This window comes from Lynx canadensis, chromosome A1 (genome assembly GCF_007474595.2).
Source record: "Lynx canadensis isolate LIC74 chromosome A1, mLynCan4.pri.v2, whole genome shotgun sequence".
NCBI lineage: Eukaryota > Metazoa > Chordata > Mammalia > Carnivora > Felidae > Lynx > Lynx canadensis.
Genome location: NC_044303.2, coordinates 131,903,052 through 131,923,351, shown reverse-complemented (window position 1 = coordinate 131,923,351; position 20,300 = coordinate 131,903,052). Strand labels below are relative to the sequence as shown.

At 43.8% G+C, this 20,300-nt stretch overlaps 1 protein-coding gene across 2 annotated transcripts in view; it reads right to left on the bottom strand.

The window, feature by feature from the left end:
* LOC115518407 (regulator of G protein signaling 7 binding protein) overlaps positions 1 to 18,146 on the bottom strand; it is a 107,716-nt gene extending 89,570 nt beyond the window's left edge. For both annotated transcript variants that reach the window (XM_030321886.1, XM_030321893.1), the window contains exons 1-2: positions 17,926 to 18,146; positions 16,866 to 17,032 (exon numbers count right to left, since the gene is read on the bottom strand). In XM_030321886.1, the coding sequence (XP_030177746.1) occupies positions 16,866 to 17,032; positions 17,926 to 18,090 (332 nt within the window). In that variant the 5' untranslated portion in view covers positions 18,091 to 18,146. The remainder of the gene's footprint in view (positions 1 to 16,865; positions 17,033 to 17,925) is intronic.
* Positions 18,147 to 20,300: the final 2,154 nt, after the last annotated feature.

Here is a 20,300-nt window from a genome sequence, read left to right as displayed (position 1 = left end):
ACTTCATTCCTTTATCTCTTGTCAATACCAACTCTTGAATCGGCATGGTTCCCAAAGAACAAATTTCTTCTAACTCACTTTCTCTCCGGCTACATCATTGCCCTTTCCTACATCTTTCCCCCTCATGGCCCACAGAGTTTCCTTGCCTGAAGTTGGAGAATGCCCTGAGAATACTGAAGCGTGAAGCAAGACTGTCCCAGAATGAACCGTGATGACATTTCTTTTGCAAAGATTATACCTAAATAGGTACCTGAACTCCCTTCACATTGTCATGTCAGAGCTACAGTGGTGCCCTGTATAATAACCTAATACTGAAATTTAGAGAAGAATTTAAAGGCACTCTAGTCTGAACAGACTTGGTAACTTGAAACATATTTCATCCTCAGAAAACAAAAGATTGAATCTATGAATATAAAAACAGTTGATAAGGCTTGTTTTTGTGGAGAGAACATTTGCCGAGTGATTTTGCATTATGGTACATGGTGTGGCCTAAAATAATCTGAGCAGTTTCCTCATTATTCAGTGATGGTACAGTACTAAAACAGATGCAGCCATTTGAGCTCAAAATTCAGAGAGTAAGAAAACATGACTTATGGTGAAAAATGTTCATGGGAGTCACCCAGTCGGGAAGATCCAGCAATCTCCTTCAGAACCTACTGTTGACCACGTAGTTCCTCCCTGGTGAGGGGTGAATGATGTTCTGATGCCTGACCATATGCTGATGGGTAGGGGCTTCCTCAAGTATCTCCCCTTACTGCCCGTACAGAAGGCTTCCCAAATGTCCACAGGTGATCTCCCCACAGCTACACTCTGAGAATTAGGAGTTGTGGGGCTTTTAACCATCTGCTATGATCAAGGGAACTGGCTCAGTGTGATGGTTAATTTGATGTTTTAACTTGTTTGAGCCATAGAATACCCAGATATTTGGTTGTGTATTATTTCTCTGTGTGTCTGTGAGGGTCATTCTGGAAGACATTAGTGTTGGAATTGGTAGAGTAAAGCAGATGGCCCTCCTAATGTGGGTAGCCATCCCCCAATCCATTGAGGGCCTGAAAAGAACAAGAGGGTTAAGAAAGTTTGAATTCTCTATTCCTGGCTACTGAGTTGGGACATCAGTCTCTTCTCCACATCAATTCTCCACTTTATACGCGCGCACACACACACACAGACACACACACACACACACACACACACACACCCCATATATATCCTATTGGTTCTTTCTCTGAAAAACCTTAACATACCCAGTTTATAAGCTTGCTGCCACTCACCTCTCAGGCTATTTCTGTGTTCCATGGAGGGGACAGCTGTACTTACCCAAACTACACATTGCCAAATCATATCCACAGAAAGGGTCTGATCCTTTATAGTTAGTTGTCTTACCTAGCTCATTTGGGGGTGGAAAATTCTGTAGTGGTCCTCAAAGAGAAGGTCTTTGTACACCAGCCACTATTTTGGGATAAGGATTATTATGAAATCAAAATGAATAGATTTTTATGGAAGTTAAGAAAGTGCTAGTAAGAACAGTAGTCTTAAGATTAAGATTTATCCTTGACTTTCCCATTACTCATTTCTTACCCCACCTGCTGCTTTTGGACTAGAGAAAGGACAGACAGGAGTGGAACAACTGAAAAAAATCCTTTTGAACAAAAATAATGACACAAAACCCAAAATGTTTGAGATGTATAATTCAAGAAACTACACACCTGCAACAATTTTAGGAACTCTATTTCTGCCTAATAAATTTCCATCTCAGAAACATATATCAGAAATGTTTTGGTGCAGGTGAGGGGGAGTGGTTTATTCTTTAATTCTAAGATAGATAAGAATTTCAAGAGTGACACAGTGATAGGAATGATAGCAAAAGATGAAAAATCAGAAATGATCTGTTTATGGATCACGAATATCTGCAAAAGATAAAAAAAATCGGCATCACCCAATTCCTCAGTTCAGGGAATAGATGGCAAGAATGGAAATAGAAATTCCAAGTCAAATTGAAACACTTCAAAAGTAGACCCACTAAGAGAATAAAACAGTCCAATCAGAGTCTGAAGCTCTAACAAGCCATCATTGTGGCTAAAAACTGGCATTCTGACAAGGGGGAGCAAGGTGGATAATGACTCCTGTGATTTAAACTCCCTTTGCTAGGGAGACTGGAGCTCTTGTGCATTCACTGATAAGGGATTTGGGTATTTTAAGAAGTGGTGTTTTGAGATTGGTCTATAATCTCTTCCCATTCTTGTTCCTTTTGAGTTCTTCCCTTCCTTTATTTTTTTTTTATTTAAAAAACAATTTTTTTTAATGTTTATTTACTTTTGAGACAGAGAGAGACAGAGAATGAACGGGGGAGGGTCAGAGAGAGAGGGAGACACAGAATCTGAAACAAGCTCCAGACTTGGAGCTGTCAGCACAGAGCCCGACGTGGGGCTCGAACTCACGAGCCGTGAGATCATGACCTGAGCCGAAGTCGGACGCTTAACCGACTGAGCCACCGAGGCACCCCGCTTTTTTTTTTTAATGTTTATTTATTTTTGAGAGAGAAACAGAGACAGAGACAGAGCACTAGCAGGGGAGGGGCAGAGAGAGAGGGAGACACAGAATCCAAAGCAGGCTCCAGGCTCTGAGCTGTCTGCACAGAGTCCAATATGGAGCTCAAACTCATGAAACCATGAGATCATGACCTGAGCTGAAGTCAGACGCTTAACCCACTGAGCCTCCCAGGCCGCCCCTTCCCATGTTTTTATCCAGTGTCACTGTTACTCTCTTGCATGTACCTGTCACCACAGTGGGAAGTTGGCTCTCCTTTGAGCCCTGGCACATTTGGTACCATTTCTCACTTCCATTTCTCTTGAAATGATGTTGTATGCACTGATGTTTTGGAGTGGAGCTATGTGGCCAATGTCACTGTGGTAATGGGGTGTCCCACTCCTACTCAAATGTCCTCTGCTGGGAAAGAAGCAGGTTGGTTCTTGAAACCCAGAATTCAGCCTACCCAACCGGGGAAAAAGTCTGATTCTACGTCCTCATTTTTATGACTTGTGTGGACAAACAGACAGGAAAGAAGGTGTCCAAGGATGGAGCGATCTGAGTACACATAGCATGGAGGAAGAAAGTCTGAAAAAGTCGGGGCTCAGGGAGAAGTGCTGAGGCCTCCAGAATGCAGAGCCCAAATACATTCACATTCCACTGGAAGCTTCAGAGAGACCATCATTGTGTTATTTTTCTTGCTTGCTTGTTTTCCTCTTCTTACTAGCTGAGGAAACCTTAAAAGCCTTCATATCAGCTGTGTGCCAGCTGAAGAGGTCCTTGTCCTGAAGTGTGTCCAGGGGAGGAGAGAGACTTTGAGTGGAAATAATATTTGGTGGCAGTGAAAGGGAAGGAAAGCAAGTAGGCCAATTCTGGGACTGCTCCAAGAAAGAAGGGGGCTGTCTGGGGAACCACCTGGCATAGTGTCAAGAATAAAGATTCTGCTACCAGAGAGACCAGTGTTCAAACCCCAGCCCCACCAATTAACCAAATGTCTCAACTTTCTCAACCTAAATTTACTACAAAATGAAAATTTTAAAAATATCTGGTATTCTTCGGGCTCCTGGGTGGCTCAGTCAGTTAAGGGTCTGACTTCAGCTCGGGTCATGATCTCAGAGTTCGTGTGTTCGAACCTCGCGTCCAGCTCTGCGCTGACAGATCAGAGCCTGGAGCCTGCTTTGGATTCTGTGTCTCCCTCTCTCTTTGCCCCTCCCCCACTCACACACACACACACACACACACACACACACACACTCTCTCTCTCTCTCTCTCTCTCTCTCTCTGTCTGTCTGTCTCTCTTTGTCTCTCTGTCTCTCTCTCAGAATAAACATTAAAAAAAAATCTGGTATTCTGGGTGCTCCAGAAAGCCTCCAGGTGTACCTTATCTAGATTCAGAAGGGAGCTATGAAGCCTCGGTTGGTCTGGATGAATCCGCTATCATGGAAGCATAAAGGAAAAGTCCAAAGAATCCCAAAGACTATAGTCCTGGCGGGACCACTGCCAAGGTAATCTCGCCTCCCACCTTTCTACATATTGGCTCTATGATTAGGCCCCTGTGGTCTAATTTCTGCAACTTTTAGGTAAATGGATTTCTTAGCCAAAATATCAGGCTTTAAAACATGTCACTGGGGGTGCCTGGGTGGCTCAGTTCATGAACTCATGGTTTGTGAGTTCAAGCCCCGTTCAAGCTCGCTACTGTCAGCAAAGAGCCTGCTTTAGATCCTCTGTTGCCCTCTCTCTGCTTCCCCCCAGCTCACGCGTGCTCTCTCAAAAATAAATAAACATTGAGAAACAGCTCACTGGGTTCTAAGTAAATATTCAGATGAACTCATGTACTCATGAAGTGATATGTGCAAAGGGTACAGCACATTGACATTGCTATTTCTATTGTCCCTCGGTTCAAGACAGGAGCATTTACTCATTTACTCATTACTTGTTCTTCAAAGTTTGGTCACAGTGCTACCATCACTTTATGAAGTCTTGTTTCTTGGTTACTCCCACTCAAGCAGAGCTAATAGCTGTGTCCTTTCTGCCTCTCCTGTATCATCTGCATATTTCTATCACAGCATCGATGACCCTGTTCTGCAATAATTTGTTTACATGTCTGTCTCTACACAGATGCTAGCGCATAAGTTCCACAAGGGCAGAGGCTGTGTTTTATTTTGACATTTCCAGAACCTAGCACAGTGCCTGCTTCAAGTAGGTAGTTCAGAGTTCGATGAACACCCCAATAAGAAAATGGGCAGAAAAGAGTGGGTAGATGTTCAGGGATCTCCTCCTACTTCTTTTTCCCCACTGTAGCTCTTTCCCCACATCTCATGTCCAAGCTCCCTACCCTTCCCCAGTCTTGCTAAAGATCCTGTCCTGGGCCTCAGGAAGCATCACTTTGGCTTACAGATTGGGAAACTTTTGTCCTCACTGGATAGTTAGTATGGTGAGAGATGTATGCAAATGAAATCATGAAACTTGTGGTTGGGAGATCCACATGACATGATCTTGGACAAAATTATGTTCATAGAAGTTGCTGTATGAGGCTTCTGAAAGGGCTGCACTTAATTGTCCCATGTCTTTGCCTTTTCTTCCCTGCTGGGAACATAGACACAGCTTCTAGAGCTAAGCAGGATTCTTGGCACCTTGAGGAAAAGGCCTGAAGTATTCCAGAAAATCTCATATCTCATATCTGATATCTTTGGATCATGAACCAATGCTTCCTATCCCCTACCCCTGAGTTTTTAATTATGAGAGAAAATAAACTCTTCTCTGTTTAAGTCACTGAAATCTGGTCTATGTTACTTGCAGCTGAAGACAATTCCAAACTGATAATCTAGTTTTCTTTTTTTCCCCTCAGACATGACAATGTCACTTTGTCTTTGGACCTTTACACTTGCTCTTGCCTCTGGCTAAAGTGCTTTTCTCACAGATCATCACATGACTGGCCCCTTCTCAAGATCAGATACCAAGTTAGCATGTCACATTCCAGAGGGACCTTTCTGAAAACCCTATCTGAAAATAACTCCCTACCTTGCATCCATCATTCTTTAATTGTATCACTCTATTTCCTTCATTGCATTTGTCAATCTCTCAGTTGTACTTTCTTCTTCCTGTTTTGTTTTTTCTCAATACATTCAGGCTGCTATAACAAAACACCATTAACTGGGTGGCTTACAACAACAGAAATGTATTGCTCTTGGTCTGGAGGGTGGGCTGTCTAAGACCAAGGTGCCAGCATCGTCATGTTTGGGCTCTCTTCCTGGGCTCTCTTCTTGGTTCCTAGCTGGTGCTTTCTCACTGTGTCCTCACATGGTAGAAGGGGCTAGGGATCTTTTTGGAGCCCCTTTTATAAAGGCACTAATCCCATTCATGAAGGCTTCAACCTCATAACTGAAGCTCCACCCAAAGGCCCTACCTACTGGTACCATAACTTTGGACATTCAGATTTCAACGTAGGAGTGGTGCAGAGTCACAAACATTCAGACCCACAGCATTTCTTGATCATCCTTACCATGAAGGCGGGAACCTTCTTTATTTTGTTCAGAACTGCTGTATCTCCAGCACCTAGAAAAGCACGTGGCATATGGTGGATGCTCTATAAATAGTTGTCCAGAAAGGGAGGATACTTCCAGAGTTACAAATGAATATATTTCCCCAAAGAATATGCCATCATATGTTGCATAGGTTTATAATTTTGGAAGTTATGGGTTAAATGCATTTTATGACCTAACTGCTGTATAACATGGTTTATGTGACATGATTTTCAAGTTCAGTTTTTCTTAATGACTTTATTATAATCTAGATCATAGGTCATTTTACAGCTTATCCCTATATCCAGAAAATGCTGCCTCTCTACCTTTTATTCTTAATAGTTCATCAGATTTTAACTCCTTGATGAAATTCTTTCTTTGATTTATTAAAGGAAATTGTTCCAAAAAGAGCATCAGTGAATCTCAGGTAGATGTATTCTAAATGATTTCTTTCTTTCTTTCTTTATTTATTTATTTATTTATTTATTTATTTTGAAAGAATAAGAGAGAGCAAGTGAGACCATGACCTGAGGCGAAGTTGGATGCTTAATCGACTGAGCCACCCAGGTTTTCTTGAGTGCCATTGCCTACACTCCTTGTAGACTCTGTCTCATTTCACTTCCTGTCTTGTGGAAAGTATACTCAAACTATACTCCTGTCTTATGAAAACTATACTCAAACGTACCTTGCTTAACTTCCTGCTTTCCCAAGAGGTTCCTGCACTTCTTATCTTTTCCATGGGTCTATTTAAAAGCAGCCAAATCTTGTTAATCCCTTTGGGACTCTTCTGTCTGTTGTGGATTTCTGTGTGAGGAGCATGTAGGCTGTAATGAGACTGCACGTAAGACCTCGACATTCAGGAGGCTAAATGATTTTTTTTTTTAATGGTTAAAAGGTAGGTTTTTATAGAGAGAACCCATAGACATGGACTAATAGGAGAGGACCATCCTTTACACACTGTTAGGGAATAAGAAGTAGATCAGTTTGAGTAAGTAAAGAGTCAGATAGTAAAAGAAGAGTCCAGGAATACAGGTTGGGTGCTATGACTGAGATGGTTGGTTGTTGGCCATTATCCATTCTCTTCCTTTCCCTTCTAGTTAAGGTGTCAGAGAAGAATACACTTCTTAGTCTCCTCTGTAGTTAGGTATGACTACGTGATGCAGTTCTAGAAGTTTTGTTTGGGTTTACTTAGAAAGAGCTGACCCCTCTGGGAAGCATAGCCTTTCCCCCTTTCATCCTCTATTCTGGACTGATGGCTGGAGCTCCTGTCATAATCTTGCATCATCAAGTCAGGTTGAGGGTGGAAGCCATATGCTAAGAATGGGCAACAGAACAGTGATTCCATGTTCTAAATTCCATTCTAGGGCTCCTTTTCTGTGTGAGAATAAACCCTGGTATCTTTAAACAACTACTTCTTTGAATTTTTTGTTAAATGTAGCCAAACGTAAGCCATTTTGATACATATGCTCACTTGGGGAGCTTTAAAAAATATCCGAATGCCCAGGCTGCATCCCAGATAGTTTAAATCAAAAACTCTCGGGATGAAATTCAAGCACCAGCAATTTTTTTTAAAGCTTCCCAGGTGATTCCAGTGTGCAGGCCAAGCTGAGAATCACTGCTTCAGGCCGACAGGCCTCGTATTTGGCATGTTCAAGAATCTCTTGGGAGATGGGGTGGTGCTTGTTAAAAATTTGAATTTCCACGTCTTGCTCCCCAGACATTTTGGTTCTTTGGGTCTGAAGGCAAGCCAGATGATTCTGAGACTGGGAATCCAGAGATCACATTTGAAGAAACACTGCTTTAGGAAATGGGTATTGGCTTGAAGTTTTAAATCAAAGAAGTGGCAAGATCAGAGGAAAATTATAGGCAGATTAGCCTAGAACCAGTGAGTAAATTGCAAAGAAGAGGTGAGAGACTGATAGTGAGGGCACCAACTGAGAGATAGTGTTGTGATTGATGGCCTGGGGGTACCAACTGTGAACTAAGAGGGTAACCTCAGAAATGGGGAGGAAGAGAGAGAGAGAGAGAGAGAACTGGTGCTGAAAATAAGGGTGAGGGGGGCTTATTATGAACTGACTTAATTGGGGACTGAAGAATACACTAGGGGTTTGACTTCTGGGTTAGTATGTATTTGACCCTTTTGCTCAAACTCCATTAAATCCATATAGACGAGGAGTTTACTTATAGCTGCACATACTGATTTTTGTTAACCGGAATCAGCTCTTTTGTTTAAAGGCTCAGACACTTTATGCTAACAAGAGTCTACTTCACAAATTTTAGTATTTGTTTATATATAAATACACGTATACATATAGACCAGCAATATACATAGGTGCATATATGTATAGAGACAAGCAATTAAGTGTTATTCATGTGGTTTTTCCTTTTTTTAAAGTCCTGTCTTGTAGAGCAGAGGAAATAAATGAATATAGTTACTGCTCTCGAGCTGTGCTTTATGTAGACAGCTTTTTAGAGGAGTTGTAACTAACCCTTCAAGGGCTAAAAATATCAAGAGTGATTTTTAAAGGTGATCTTAATGGAAAATCATTATTTAACTATTCAGTATCCAAGCAGACAGACGTCAGGGCAATATTTTATCAAACAACTTTCATTAAACATAATTACTTGGAGCAGTTCTAAAATACACACTGCCTGCTGACCTGCTGTAATAATGAACACCTATACTTCAGAAATCAGTCGTCAGTGTGCTTTATTTTAAAGTCTTCTGTTGTTTAAAAACAACATACTGGTTTCACAGTTAGAAAAAAAAATAATGGTCCAAAGTAATAGATAAGTCATAAAAAATCAGCTAATCGGACTGATCAATTCTTAACCTAAGTCTTTGTCAGAATAGATTTTACAATGCCGCGTAAAGTCAATGAACAAACAAAACAGACGTATCCTCACTGACATGTTTCCCAGGGTGCAAGCATGCATGAAACACGGCCGTGCTCTCTTGCACCTCCCCATATAAATAATAAAGTGACAACAAATTTTCCTCAAGTTCATTTTAGATTTTGTTTTCTCTCTAATCGGCACATCTGTTAAGAAGGCTCTAACAGGGTGAAGGTCATTAGGCTGCTATCTTTTCCAAGCATAAAAAGGCTAACTTCAACAGGCCACGGGAGAGCCCTTGTCTAGATTCCATGCCACCTGTCATCTTGTCACTGATAATAGCATGGTTCTTTAAGTTGATGTGAGTCATTACTATGTCACTTGTTTCCAGAGTAGGCCTCCGGTCCTTAAGCAATAGTGTTAGTACCACTGAGGGAACAGTGCCTGGCCAGTTCTAGCCATGAAGACCAGAGAGGGTGAACACTTTGTATGTGGACTGTCACGTGCTTCCTCTATCCCCACCCAAATACCCTCTCCTGCGGTTGGATTTTTGTACCACCTTTGTGTGTTCCATGTTGACACATTAGTAGTTAAATTAGTCAGTGCCAAGTGCTAACCACACCAGGGATTCAGGACCTTTGTGATCACATCCATTTCATATAGAAAGCATTCTTCTCCATGGTCACAAACCCCACCCCTAATATCAGCTAAGGTCTAATGATAAAGCACTGGGCACGGGGAGGTCTGTGGTGGGGAAGTGTTGAGAGAATGTACCAAGTTCTGGGCAAAACTCTACCTCCATTCCCACTGGGCCCAACAACCCAAAGTGTGAAGAGAATTCCTACACATGGGTCAAGGGAATCTGCTGGGTTAATTTATGCCTCCTCAGCCCCAAATTCTTCTGTTGAAATCCTAACTCTCACTACTTCAGAATGAGATCTTATTTGGAAATAGATCATTGCAAATAGAATTAGTTACATTAGCATGAGGCCGTGCTGAGTAGGGTAGGCCCCTAATCCGGTGTGACTGGTTTCCTTATAAAAAGACAAAATGTGGACACAGACACACACAGGGAGAAGGACACTGAAGACGAAGACAGATGCTTCAACACACCAAGGAACAACCAGCATTGCCAGCAAATCACCAGAAACTGGAAGAGAGGAACAACAGATTCTTCCTCCCAGTCCTCAGAAGGAGCCAATGCTCTCTGTACCTTGATCTTGGATATCTAGCCTCCAAATCTGAGGTTTAATCTACCCAGTGTGTGGCATTTTGTTACTATAGCCCTAGCACAGAATTGTTCTCCCTTCCTTCCCTTTGATGGCTGGCGTATTCTTTTGGGGCACACATAATCCCCTTTCATGATTTGACCAGTGAGGGTTAAAATTTTGAAAGCAAAAACACCTGTAGTAGAAAGGGAACATACAGGGCAGAGTGGGTGGCTTGGAATGGCTGCCAACCAGGCCTCTTGTACTAATAAGACCTCCTCCATCATGTGGATTAAGAAAGCTGTGAGGGCTGCCTCCATGCATTTCCATACTCTCCCACCCCACGTACTGGCTGCTGTCTCAGCCCCAGTGTGGGAGCGAAGCGTTACTGATGGAGCTGTGAATCTGTATTCTCCCTCTCCCCGCCCTCCCAACTTCCTAGCAAACGGAACAGAGAACAGACAAGAACCAGCTCGAAGGGGGGACTGGGAAAAATGGAGCAGAAAAGTCAAATGGTCAAACAAAATGAAAACAGACTAAAAAAAGGGAAAAAAGAACATGAGGAGAGATGGGAGGAGAAAAGGAGAGAAAACTAGGGAACAGGAAAGTAATTGCTGGAGGGAGAAATCTGAAATCTAGGTACGAATCTCTAGGACAGTGATTATATCATTCTCAGAAGCCATTAGGAAACTAAGATTCTTCTTGTGATCATATGTTCACATCTCAATAAATTACCTCTCGAATTCAATCATCAAACTTCATGCATGATGCTTTTGTTTTTTGTTTCTTGTTTTATAGCTTAGTTCTATAAACAAAGTCTGTGATTCTGAGTGAATTAATGCAGAACACTGGAATGATGAAACCAGGACTCAGAAGTCATTCAATGCAGCCCTCTCATTGAGGTGTACAGAGAATTTAACAGACTTGTCCAATGTCTCACAGCCTTTACCGGAGCTAGGCCAAAAGATTTTGTAAATATTACATCGTTTATGAGGAATACAGTTTGATTCATACAAACAAAATATTTTAAAAAATTTTATTGTTTATTTTTGAGGGGGAGAGAGAGAGAGGGAGGGAGGGAGAGAGAGAATGAGCAGGGGAGGAACAGAGAGAGAAGGAGACACAGAATCCAAAGCAGGCTCCAGGCTCTGAGCCCCTGATGTGGGGGCTAACTCACGAAACCGTGAGATCATGACCTGAGTTGAAGTCGGAGCTTAACCGATTGAGCCACCGAGGTTACCCCCGTACAAAGAAAATATTTCTAAACTTAAGTGCTTTTAAACCCTCACCTATCCGTATTGTTGTTAAGGTATTAAAGAATAAGGCTTTTGATAGCATTCTGGGAAGCCTCAACCTGGAAAATTCCCCCAAACATAATGAAAGGAACTAAGGGCAACAAAAATGTATTTCAACCGAAATAATGATTTGAAAAATATTTGATGAATAAATTTATTTTTCATGTGAGTGTATCATGATAACCTGAATTTTGAATGTCTTACTAATAATTATACTCACATGAATCTGAATTTCATAATAGCATTACTACATGCTACTCAGCCTTGTGAGTGCTTGATGTATGTTCACTTACTCAGTCCTTAGGGTGTCATCTGATTCAGTCCCATTAGTTATAAACCCATTTTGCCGATGAGGAAACTGAGGCAGAGAAGGACAGTTATCTACCTTCATCAGGTAGTTACACTATCTGTAAAAGGCAGGGCTGAGATTTGAACACAGGCCGTGGAGCTCCAAAGTCGGTGTAGTGACACGACATCTACCACCCTGGGGGGCAATTTGCATATCCATCCGCACACATTACTTGTAAGTGCTAAAGCTAGGACTTTATCCCAGTCTAATCTGATGTCGAGTCGAAGCTCTTTGCCATCACACGATACTGCCTCGCACATTTTCCTACTTAAACCTCACTTTCACTCTGTCAGCAGCCACTAACAGAAGGTAGTGGTGAGAAGGAGATGAAGTGAGACACAGGCGCCATAAAAACAGTGCCGGAAAAGGATTCCCAACCCTCAGCCCACCAGCCACAGCATTATCTCTTAGGGTCTCCTGGAGACCGTTGGCTCCTCCGGGTTGTTTCTAGCCTGCGTGCTGTGCTCCTTTCATTCTCGAGATGTGGTGTGTTTGATAGATTAGACACCAGACTAGGGAGCCATAGCCATGGTTTCCAGGCTTAGAGCAGCCTTGGACTGACACAGCGTCCTCTACAGGCTGGGGAGTCACATCCTTGGCCCCCCCAAATCCTCTCAACTACTGCACGGTGAGCATCACAGCTAGTTTACAGAGAAGGGCATTGAGATTCAGACAGTGAAGTAATGCCATCCAGGTTACAGAAGATGGTACTCCGTCCTGGTCTGCCTGAATGCTAACTCTTCTCGCATACTCAACCAGGTTGCCTGTAAAGTCGCTTGAAATCCTCTAAATCTTAAAAGACAAAACGAGGAAATTGTGCTGAATCAGTATGTTCTGTGCCACGAAGCCCTAGGGATTCTTTAGCCTTGTCTCAGAAGTCATTTTGGGAAGGAAGTCCAAGGACACCTGGCTCAACAGACACCTGCCCCTGATGTGTGAACTGCACACACACACACCCCAAGCAGGGCACAGCAATGCCACTTTTGACCTGCCTTACAAATCTGACTTTCCACATTCAGACTGAAGGAAGATCTGCTGCTAAAACAGATTTGGAGACCACGGCAGCAAAGTCATCTTTGAGGCCCCCTTAGCTTTAATACCAAGGAGAAAATCAGCACCCTAAAGGGACAGCAACTGTCATAAGTCAGTGCAGGCAGAGGAGACCCAGGACTCATCTGGCTGGCTCTGTCCAGAAGACCTCAGTTGCTGTGCCGCAACTTTTGCTGATCTAGACACAATCTGAGAAAATGTTTTGACTGTGTCTGTGAACATGGCCTTCTTACCCAGGGCCAGCTAGTGAGAAATACAGTGGGAGTTTTCTCAGTCAGGGATGAAAGGGGTTTTTATTTTCTTCTTTTATCTTGCTTCATCCTGTTTTTACCTTGTCTACCTCCAACCCGGTCTCCCTCCTCTGGCCCCGAAGCCAGGGCATAAACAGGAAAGGAGTGGTCTTTGCTGGTTAAGGAGTGAGTGAATTGGGGGCACCTGGGTGGCTCAGTTGGCTAAGCATTGGACTTCAGCTCAGGTCATGATCTCACGGTTCATGAGTTTGAGCCTTGTGTCGGGCTCTGTGCTGACAGCTTAGAGCCTGGAGCCTGCTTCAGATTCTGTGCCCCCCCCCCTTTTCTGCCCCTCCCTGGCTTGTGCTCTGTCTCTTAAAAATAGAACATTGAACATTGAAATGAACATTGAAAAAAATTTTTTTAACGGCACTTGGATGGCTCAGTTAGTTAAGCCTCTGACTTCGGCTCAGGTCATGATCTCACGGTTGGTGAGTTGGAGCCTTGTGTGGGGCTCTGTGCTGACAGCTCAGAGCCTGGAGCCTGCTTCAGACTCTGGGTCTCCCTCTCTCTGCCCCTCCCCTGCTCATTCTCTCCCCCCACCCCCTTCCTCAAAAATAAACATTAAAAAAAAGAGAAATGAGTGGATTCACTTAATCCTTCAAGTCCTGCCTTTGCAGCACCTGTGTTCCTACTCAGAGCAAAGCTTTGGTGCTTGGGTGAGAGCTGTGAGGCAGGCATCTTGACACATGCGTGGAGAGCCAAGTTTTCTGTTTCCCTGTCCATTCAGTTCATACCCCTTTTGCCAAAAGCCAGGTATGTAGAAAAGAATGAGGGCAGTCAAAGGCAAATGATATTCATAGTGATGGTGATCATACCTTTTTAAAAAGCACTTATCGAGCTCTATTTTACACAGCATAAACTTCACTCATTTTAAGTGCGCAATTGAATGACTTTTAGTAAATACATAGCTGTACAGTCATCACCGAATTCAATTTGGGAGCACTTTGATCACCCCAAAAAGTTACCTCAAACTCATATGTAGAAACTCCCTGTGGCCACTCCCAGATCTAGGCAACCACTGATCTACTTGCTGATGCTTATAGATGTGCTTTTTCTGAGCATTTCATATGAAAGGAATCAAGGATCTGTGGCATTTTGTCACCGGTGTCTTTGATTTAGCATACTCTTTTTGTGGCTCATCCATATGTTAGCGTGTTTTAGTATTTCACTCCTATTCACATAATACCTTTTTAATGTGTGTGTGTTTTTTTAAATTTACTTTTGAGAGAGAGAGAGAGAGTGCCAGCAAACATGAGAGGGGGTGGGGCAAAGGGAGAGGGAGACACAGAATCTGAAGCAGGCTCCAGGCTCTGAGCTGTCAGCACAGAGCCCGCTGTTGGACTCAAACTCACAAACCGTCAAAGGCCAGTCAACATGACCTGAGCTGAAGTCGGACGCTTAACCAACTGAGCCATCCAGGCACATCTTACGTAATACCTTTTAAAATGGCAGCAATATGTAGAGGAAGGATGATGGATTTCAGAAGCAAGCAACGTGGGGCCGAATCAAAGTCATACCACTTCTTAGTTGTGTGGATTCGGGCAAGTTCCTTAACCTTTCTGAGACTCATTTGCAAAATAAGGATATTAATCCCTCCCTCAGAGGATTATTCTATGAATTAACTGGATTGTCCTGGAAAATGATGGGTACTCAAGAAATCCAGTCTTGGCCTTTACAGTCCCTGGGAACCTTTGCTTTTCTTAACCCTGCTTCAAATTTTAAAGTGAATGCTACAGTCTCGCTACCAGCTTTCACATCAAGTTTGATATGAGAGCCCACATACCTAGCAATATCAGGAATGGAATACCACCAAGGGGAATCATATCCTTCATTAATGAAACCCAAATGGTGAGAAGCTAAAGGGATTTCCTTCAATTATATTTCTGTCATGTTTTAGAAAAAGGTTAAATTGTATTTATTATTGTAAAGAGGAAAATGTTTCAAATTGTATCTGAGAACATTCTACAGAGTTGGCCTTACCTCTTTAAGGCTCTAAGAACACCATATTTTCCCACTAAAGCTTAAAAAAAAAAACAAAAAAAAACTGCTCTCAATAACATCAACCCTCAGATAGATAAAAGTAAGTAGCAAAGGGCTATCAACTTCTGAGTATGTAAAATCCATCTCACATCCTCCAAACTCAACTTTGAGTCAGGAATTTCAGACTCCTTCTTTCCTGAAACTTTGGAAGAGTCTGAACTTCATGTGTTTAGTAAAACAGACTAAACTGAACTCCTTGTTTGTTTCTCCCCATTTGGACTGCAACTTAAAGGGGTCATGAATATAATCCCATTGGATATTCTTGGACACACAGTTTACAAAGATGCTACTCTTTAGCTCTGAGCATAAAATTTCCTGTTCTAAACCCGTTCGCCCTTCTGAATCATGGTTTCTCTACAGTTTTTATTCCACCACTATTCCCCTTTGTGTTTCTGATTGTTTTTCCTCCTTTCATCTCTGGGATTTGTCACACCCGCATTTCTTCCCCCAATTCCTTAAACACTGAATTCCCTTCCATCTCCTTTATGGAATCCCAGATTCACTTCCTGTTACTCATAGTATAACAGTTCAACAGAAAAGTCTAAGGCTTCTCAGTATTTCTACTAAATAAAATAGATTTGTGGCATACTTTATCTCTCACTTCAAGGACATTAGATAGTGTATCTTTCTTCATGATAGAAATGCCACTCGTTAAATGTAATTATTAAGAAAGGCAACGTATGGTTTTCTAATCTGTATATACCAATAATAGTCACTATACATATTATGGGTATTATACATATTATTTACATTAAAGATGGCAAAGAATGATTCTTTCAAATAAGTAAATTAGATACAATTCCTACATGTGATCAATCTGCAACATTATCAGGTTAGTCTGACTTAAACTTTGAGTGTGATAGACATACACAGATAAACAGAGAAAGGCTATAGCCAGATGAAATCAAGCACTTAAATTAATGTATTAGTGTAAGGATTTCTGTGTTTCCATGCCCTGCGCTCTTATTTGAAAATAGTAACTGTTGACAAAAATCCATGACTAACTTCTTTCCTGATACTGAGAGATCAGGAAGAAGTAAATGGTGTCTCAGAAGAGAAGCTTTCACTCTATTACCACCTAAAGTAGGCTTGGGAATCTGTAAGTGTGATAAAAATAAAAATAATGGGGAGGGGCCTATAAAAAACCTAGGTTTAGGTAGATTTGTGAATATCCCCAATTTTTAAAATAATTTTCTTATGTTAAAACTTCCTTTTCATACACTACAGTGAGGAGAGTACTTTATATCCAAGACTTTATTTTAGAGATTTTATTTTAAAGGGTATCATAGGAGTTTATCTGATGGTATAAATAGTTGCATAAATATAGGATTTAGCAAAGATTTCCTCTCTACTGTATAGGCCTTTTGTGCAGCAGATGTTTAGCAGCAGATGACAAGTAATCTTGAGGCATGATGACTTAACTTCATTTTGATAGCCAAACTTTCGGCAAAAAAATCTTAAGCCCCAAGTTCCAATATGTGGACAGCATATTGAAAGTTAATTTTTTAAAAAAAAATCACTTACTACCCAAATCTTTCAATATATGTCCATACAAGGATCACAAACCTTCAGATTGTAATTTGGCATATAGCTTGCCTGTAGCTCTCAAAATAATTCTGATCTCAGAGTGATTTGGTTAAACCCCCACATTTGCAAAGATCACCTCTGAGGTCTTGGCCACCGTAAATTACTGTCAGCATCCATGCATCATGTATATGAGTTACCAAATAATGCCAAGAGTCTCCTACCCTGAGATGGCAGCAAGTTTTTGGTGTGCCTGGCGGGCCATTTCACAGCCTTTGGTTCTGGTCTTGTGCATTTCCGCCCGGAGTGAGGGGCAGCTGACAGAGACATCCCCGATAGAAATGACCATCTCCCGGTACAGGGCCACTTGAGTGTTGAACTCTTGGACAAGCTGGAAAAGAATTGAATTTCTTTCACGAAACATCATTAGAATGTTTCCTATTGCGGTGTATACAAAGGTGGGCTTTCAGTGACCCCTCAGCCAACTCCACAAGTTGCCAGCTAAGGAGCCTCCAAATTGTTTAAAGATCAAAGCACTAAGATGGTAAGTTTCTCTTTGTCCGAGGCACAGTGTTTATTTTTCATGGGTAAGTCTGGTCCTGGAAGCTCTATTTCAGGACCTACTCACCCCCACCCATTCAGACTCAGTTTCTGAAGAGCAAGAACATATGCCACTCCCAGGTCACTAGAGTTTGATGCTGGGAACTCTTACATAGAATGCTCCCCTTTACTACAGCAAAGATAAGGATGTGTACTTGCGAAGGGATAAAGGCCAAAGGTAGGCTGCCATAGGCAAACCTTCACCTCTGGCCAGGCCACTGAACCACACTGGCTCAGGAGCCTGAAGGGAAGACCGGCCACAGCCTGGGCGCTGGAACCTTCGTCCCCTCTGCAGCGCCCCGTGTGCTGTGTTTGGGTTTATTTGCTGCTGTCTCCCCACAAAGCAGCACCCCCAGCTTCCCAACCCCTCCCTCCCTGGTAAGCAAGCCAGTTCACCGAGTCTTTCGCATCCACCATTCTCTGAGGAGGTAGAGGCATGACTTACAGCCGGTGACCCTAAGTCCCTTGCCGCGGCACTTCTTTGTGGGGGCATTACGACCCGGCTGTCACCCTGAATCTGGGGACTGCAGATTTAAAAATAGTGCATGTGCACGTGATCGGCATGGAGGAGCTGAGGGTGGGGGAGTGGCTGGCAGTCAAGCAAACGATTAACATACAAGACTACCCCCACCTCCTCTCCAAAAAAAAAAAAAAAAAAAAAAAAAAAACCCAGTTTTCACCTACCATCTTGCAGTCGTCCAGGGCTCGTTGGGTTTTGTGGGCGCTCTCGGAGCTGCTGCCCCTGCGCTCCCACTCCCCGCTCTGCAGCGGGGGCTTGCTGATCTGGAAGATCGAGGAGCGGGTGGACCGGCTGGGGCGCTTTTTGCGCCCATTCGGTGCAGAACTCATGCATACACATCCACCAAGCCGAAGCCGCTGGTGCAGTGCGCCCCGGCGCGGGCGGCCCGGTCGTTGCCCTGCGTGCCGCCAAGCAGCCGGAGCCGGGAACCGAGGCGCGGCGCTCACAGGGCTGGGGCTGGCTGCGCGGGTGGGTAACCTTCAGCTTGAAGGAGAGCCTGGGAAGCGCTGGCTGTGCCGTGCAGCATCGCTTCCACTAGCAGCGAGGAAGGGGCTCGGTCAAGTTCTGCTCAGCAGCATTGCCGGCCCTGTCCCGGGAGCTGGGCGCTGGCGCGGGCTCGCACTACCTGCCCCTCGGCATGGATCGCAACGCTGGGCGAGAAGGAACGCGCCGCCCGGCGGTTCTGAGTTTCCATTCAGATGGGGGAGCAGCTTTCAAAGCCTGCGCTGTAAGGTGGGGGGGGGGGGGATGAGTGTCGCTCTGGCTTCAGTGTCTTCCCGCAGCGGCGCTCCGTCGTCTTTCCCCACCCTCACGCGTTGCCAGGCCTGGAAGGGCTGGCAGTCCCCGAAGCAGGCAATTGGCTCTAATAGGCCGCCTTGATCCCCCGTCTCTACGGGCTCATCTGTTTGAGGATCCCAAATGAATCTGTGGCGGGACTGGCAGACGCAGGGAATCGGTCCGCCTGACGTTGTGCGCTGCCCCGCACATTGATAGGACGGGAATACTAATGTGATCTGTCCATGGAGCACCCCCCCTTCTTCCTCCACAGTTTATGCACTTATCCAATCAAATCCCCGGGAACGTCAGTTGCAATATTACTTCATCTGCGCTATTATTAGAAACGAAAAGTGTCATCAGAGTGGAGCACATTGCCACATGCTGGGACCTAAACATGGATTTCTCACCAACCTGTGTGCGTTTAAGGCCCTCACCATCTGAGACCATCTGGGGCCACACAGATCATCAAAGCCCAAACAGAGGAGCGTGAGAGATGATTGATTGAAAAGGTTGATCTCTTGATGACCTAAAAGGAAAGCTTTATTTCCCTGAGTCGGTTGTTGCTCTAGTTGTGTGTGTGTGTGTGTGTGTGTGTGTGTGTGTGTGTGTGAAGTATGCAGGGAAGGGAACTGGCAGCCAGGGGGGCAGAACGCACAGAGGGCGTCAGCCAAATTGGTCCTCGTCCCATTTTAACCAGTGAAGTTCCTGTTCTTGTGTTCCAGAGTGTCCAGATGGGCTCTGAGGGGTTCCCATTAGAGACTTAACAAGAAGAGCCAACAGTCCTCCTTCAGGCTTTCGAAATGACCACTTCTCCTTTATGAGACATCAGTGAGCCAGAGGCCAGTGGAGGTGGTCCAGGGAAGTGCAGGGCATGCCTACAAGAAGCAGGGTGGGAGTGAGTTCTTCGGCCATTGGAGTCCACTGTTACCATAACACCCTACAGAGGTGGGGTTGGTGTTCTGCTCCCGTGATCTGAGAATGCTTGTTCCCCTGAAGGATTTATTTGCAGGGGACAGATAAACAGGTCTACCACCTCTGGTCAGTCTCTTAAGGGGATATGGAAAGAACCCAGAGAGGCAGAGCCAGAAATGGGAAGACTAACACCTTAAGGAGTGCGTCTCTAGGATTTTTTTACAAGACAGGTAAGCATGATGGAGTGGTATAATAAGAATGATATTTTGGTCTTTGTCCCCAGTACTGGTCACAGAGCTCCTAGTTTCCTGAGTAACAGGGCTGACAGGAGTGTTTTGTCACCAGAAAGATTAAGAATCAGTTAGAGGTTTGGAACTTTAAACCCCACAACCAACTTCCCTGAAGAGAAAGGCTTGAGATCGGCTTAATCGCGAATAGCCAATAACTTTACCGATCATATTGATATCATGAAACCACCATAAAAGACACTACATAATAGGGTTCAGGGAGCTTCCAGGTTGTTGAAGATGTGGAGGCACTGGAAAGGTGGCAAACCCCTCCCATACCTTGCGCTGTGCATCCCTTCCTGCCTCATATGCTTTATAGTCAACTGGCAGGTCAAGCCCTGTCCCACGTTCTATGAGTCGCCCTTACAAGTTACCCAATCTGAGGGGGTTTTGTGAGAACCCCTGACTTGGTGTCTGGTGTGACAGAAGTGTGGGTAATCTGGGCACTCGGTACTTGTGATTGGTCTCTGGAGTGTGGGTGGTCTTGTGGGACTGAGCCCTTAAGCCAGTGGAGGGTGATGCTAAGTCCCAGGAGTTAGTGTCAGAATGGAGATGACTCATAG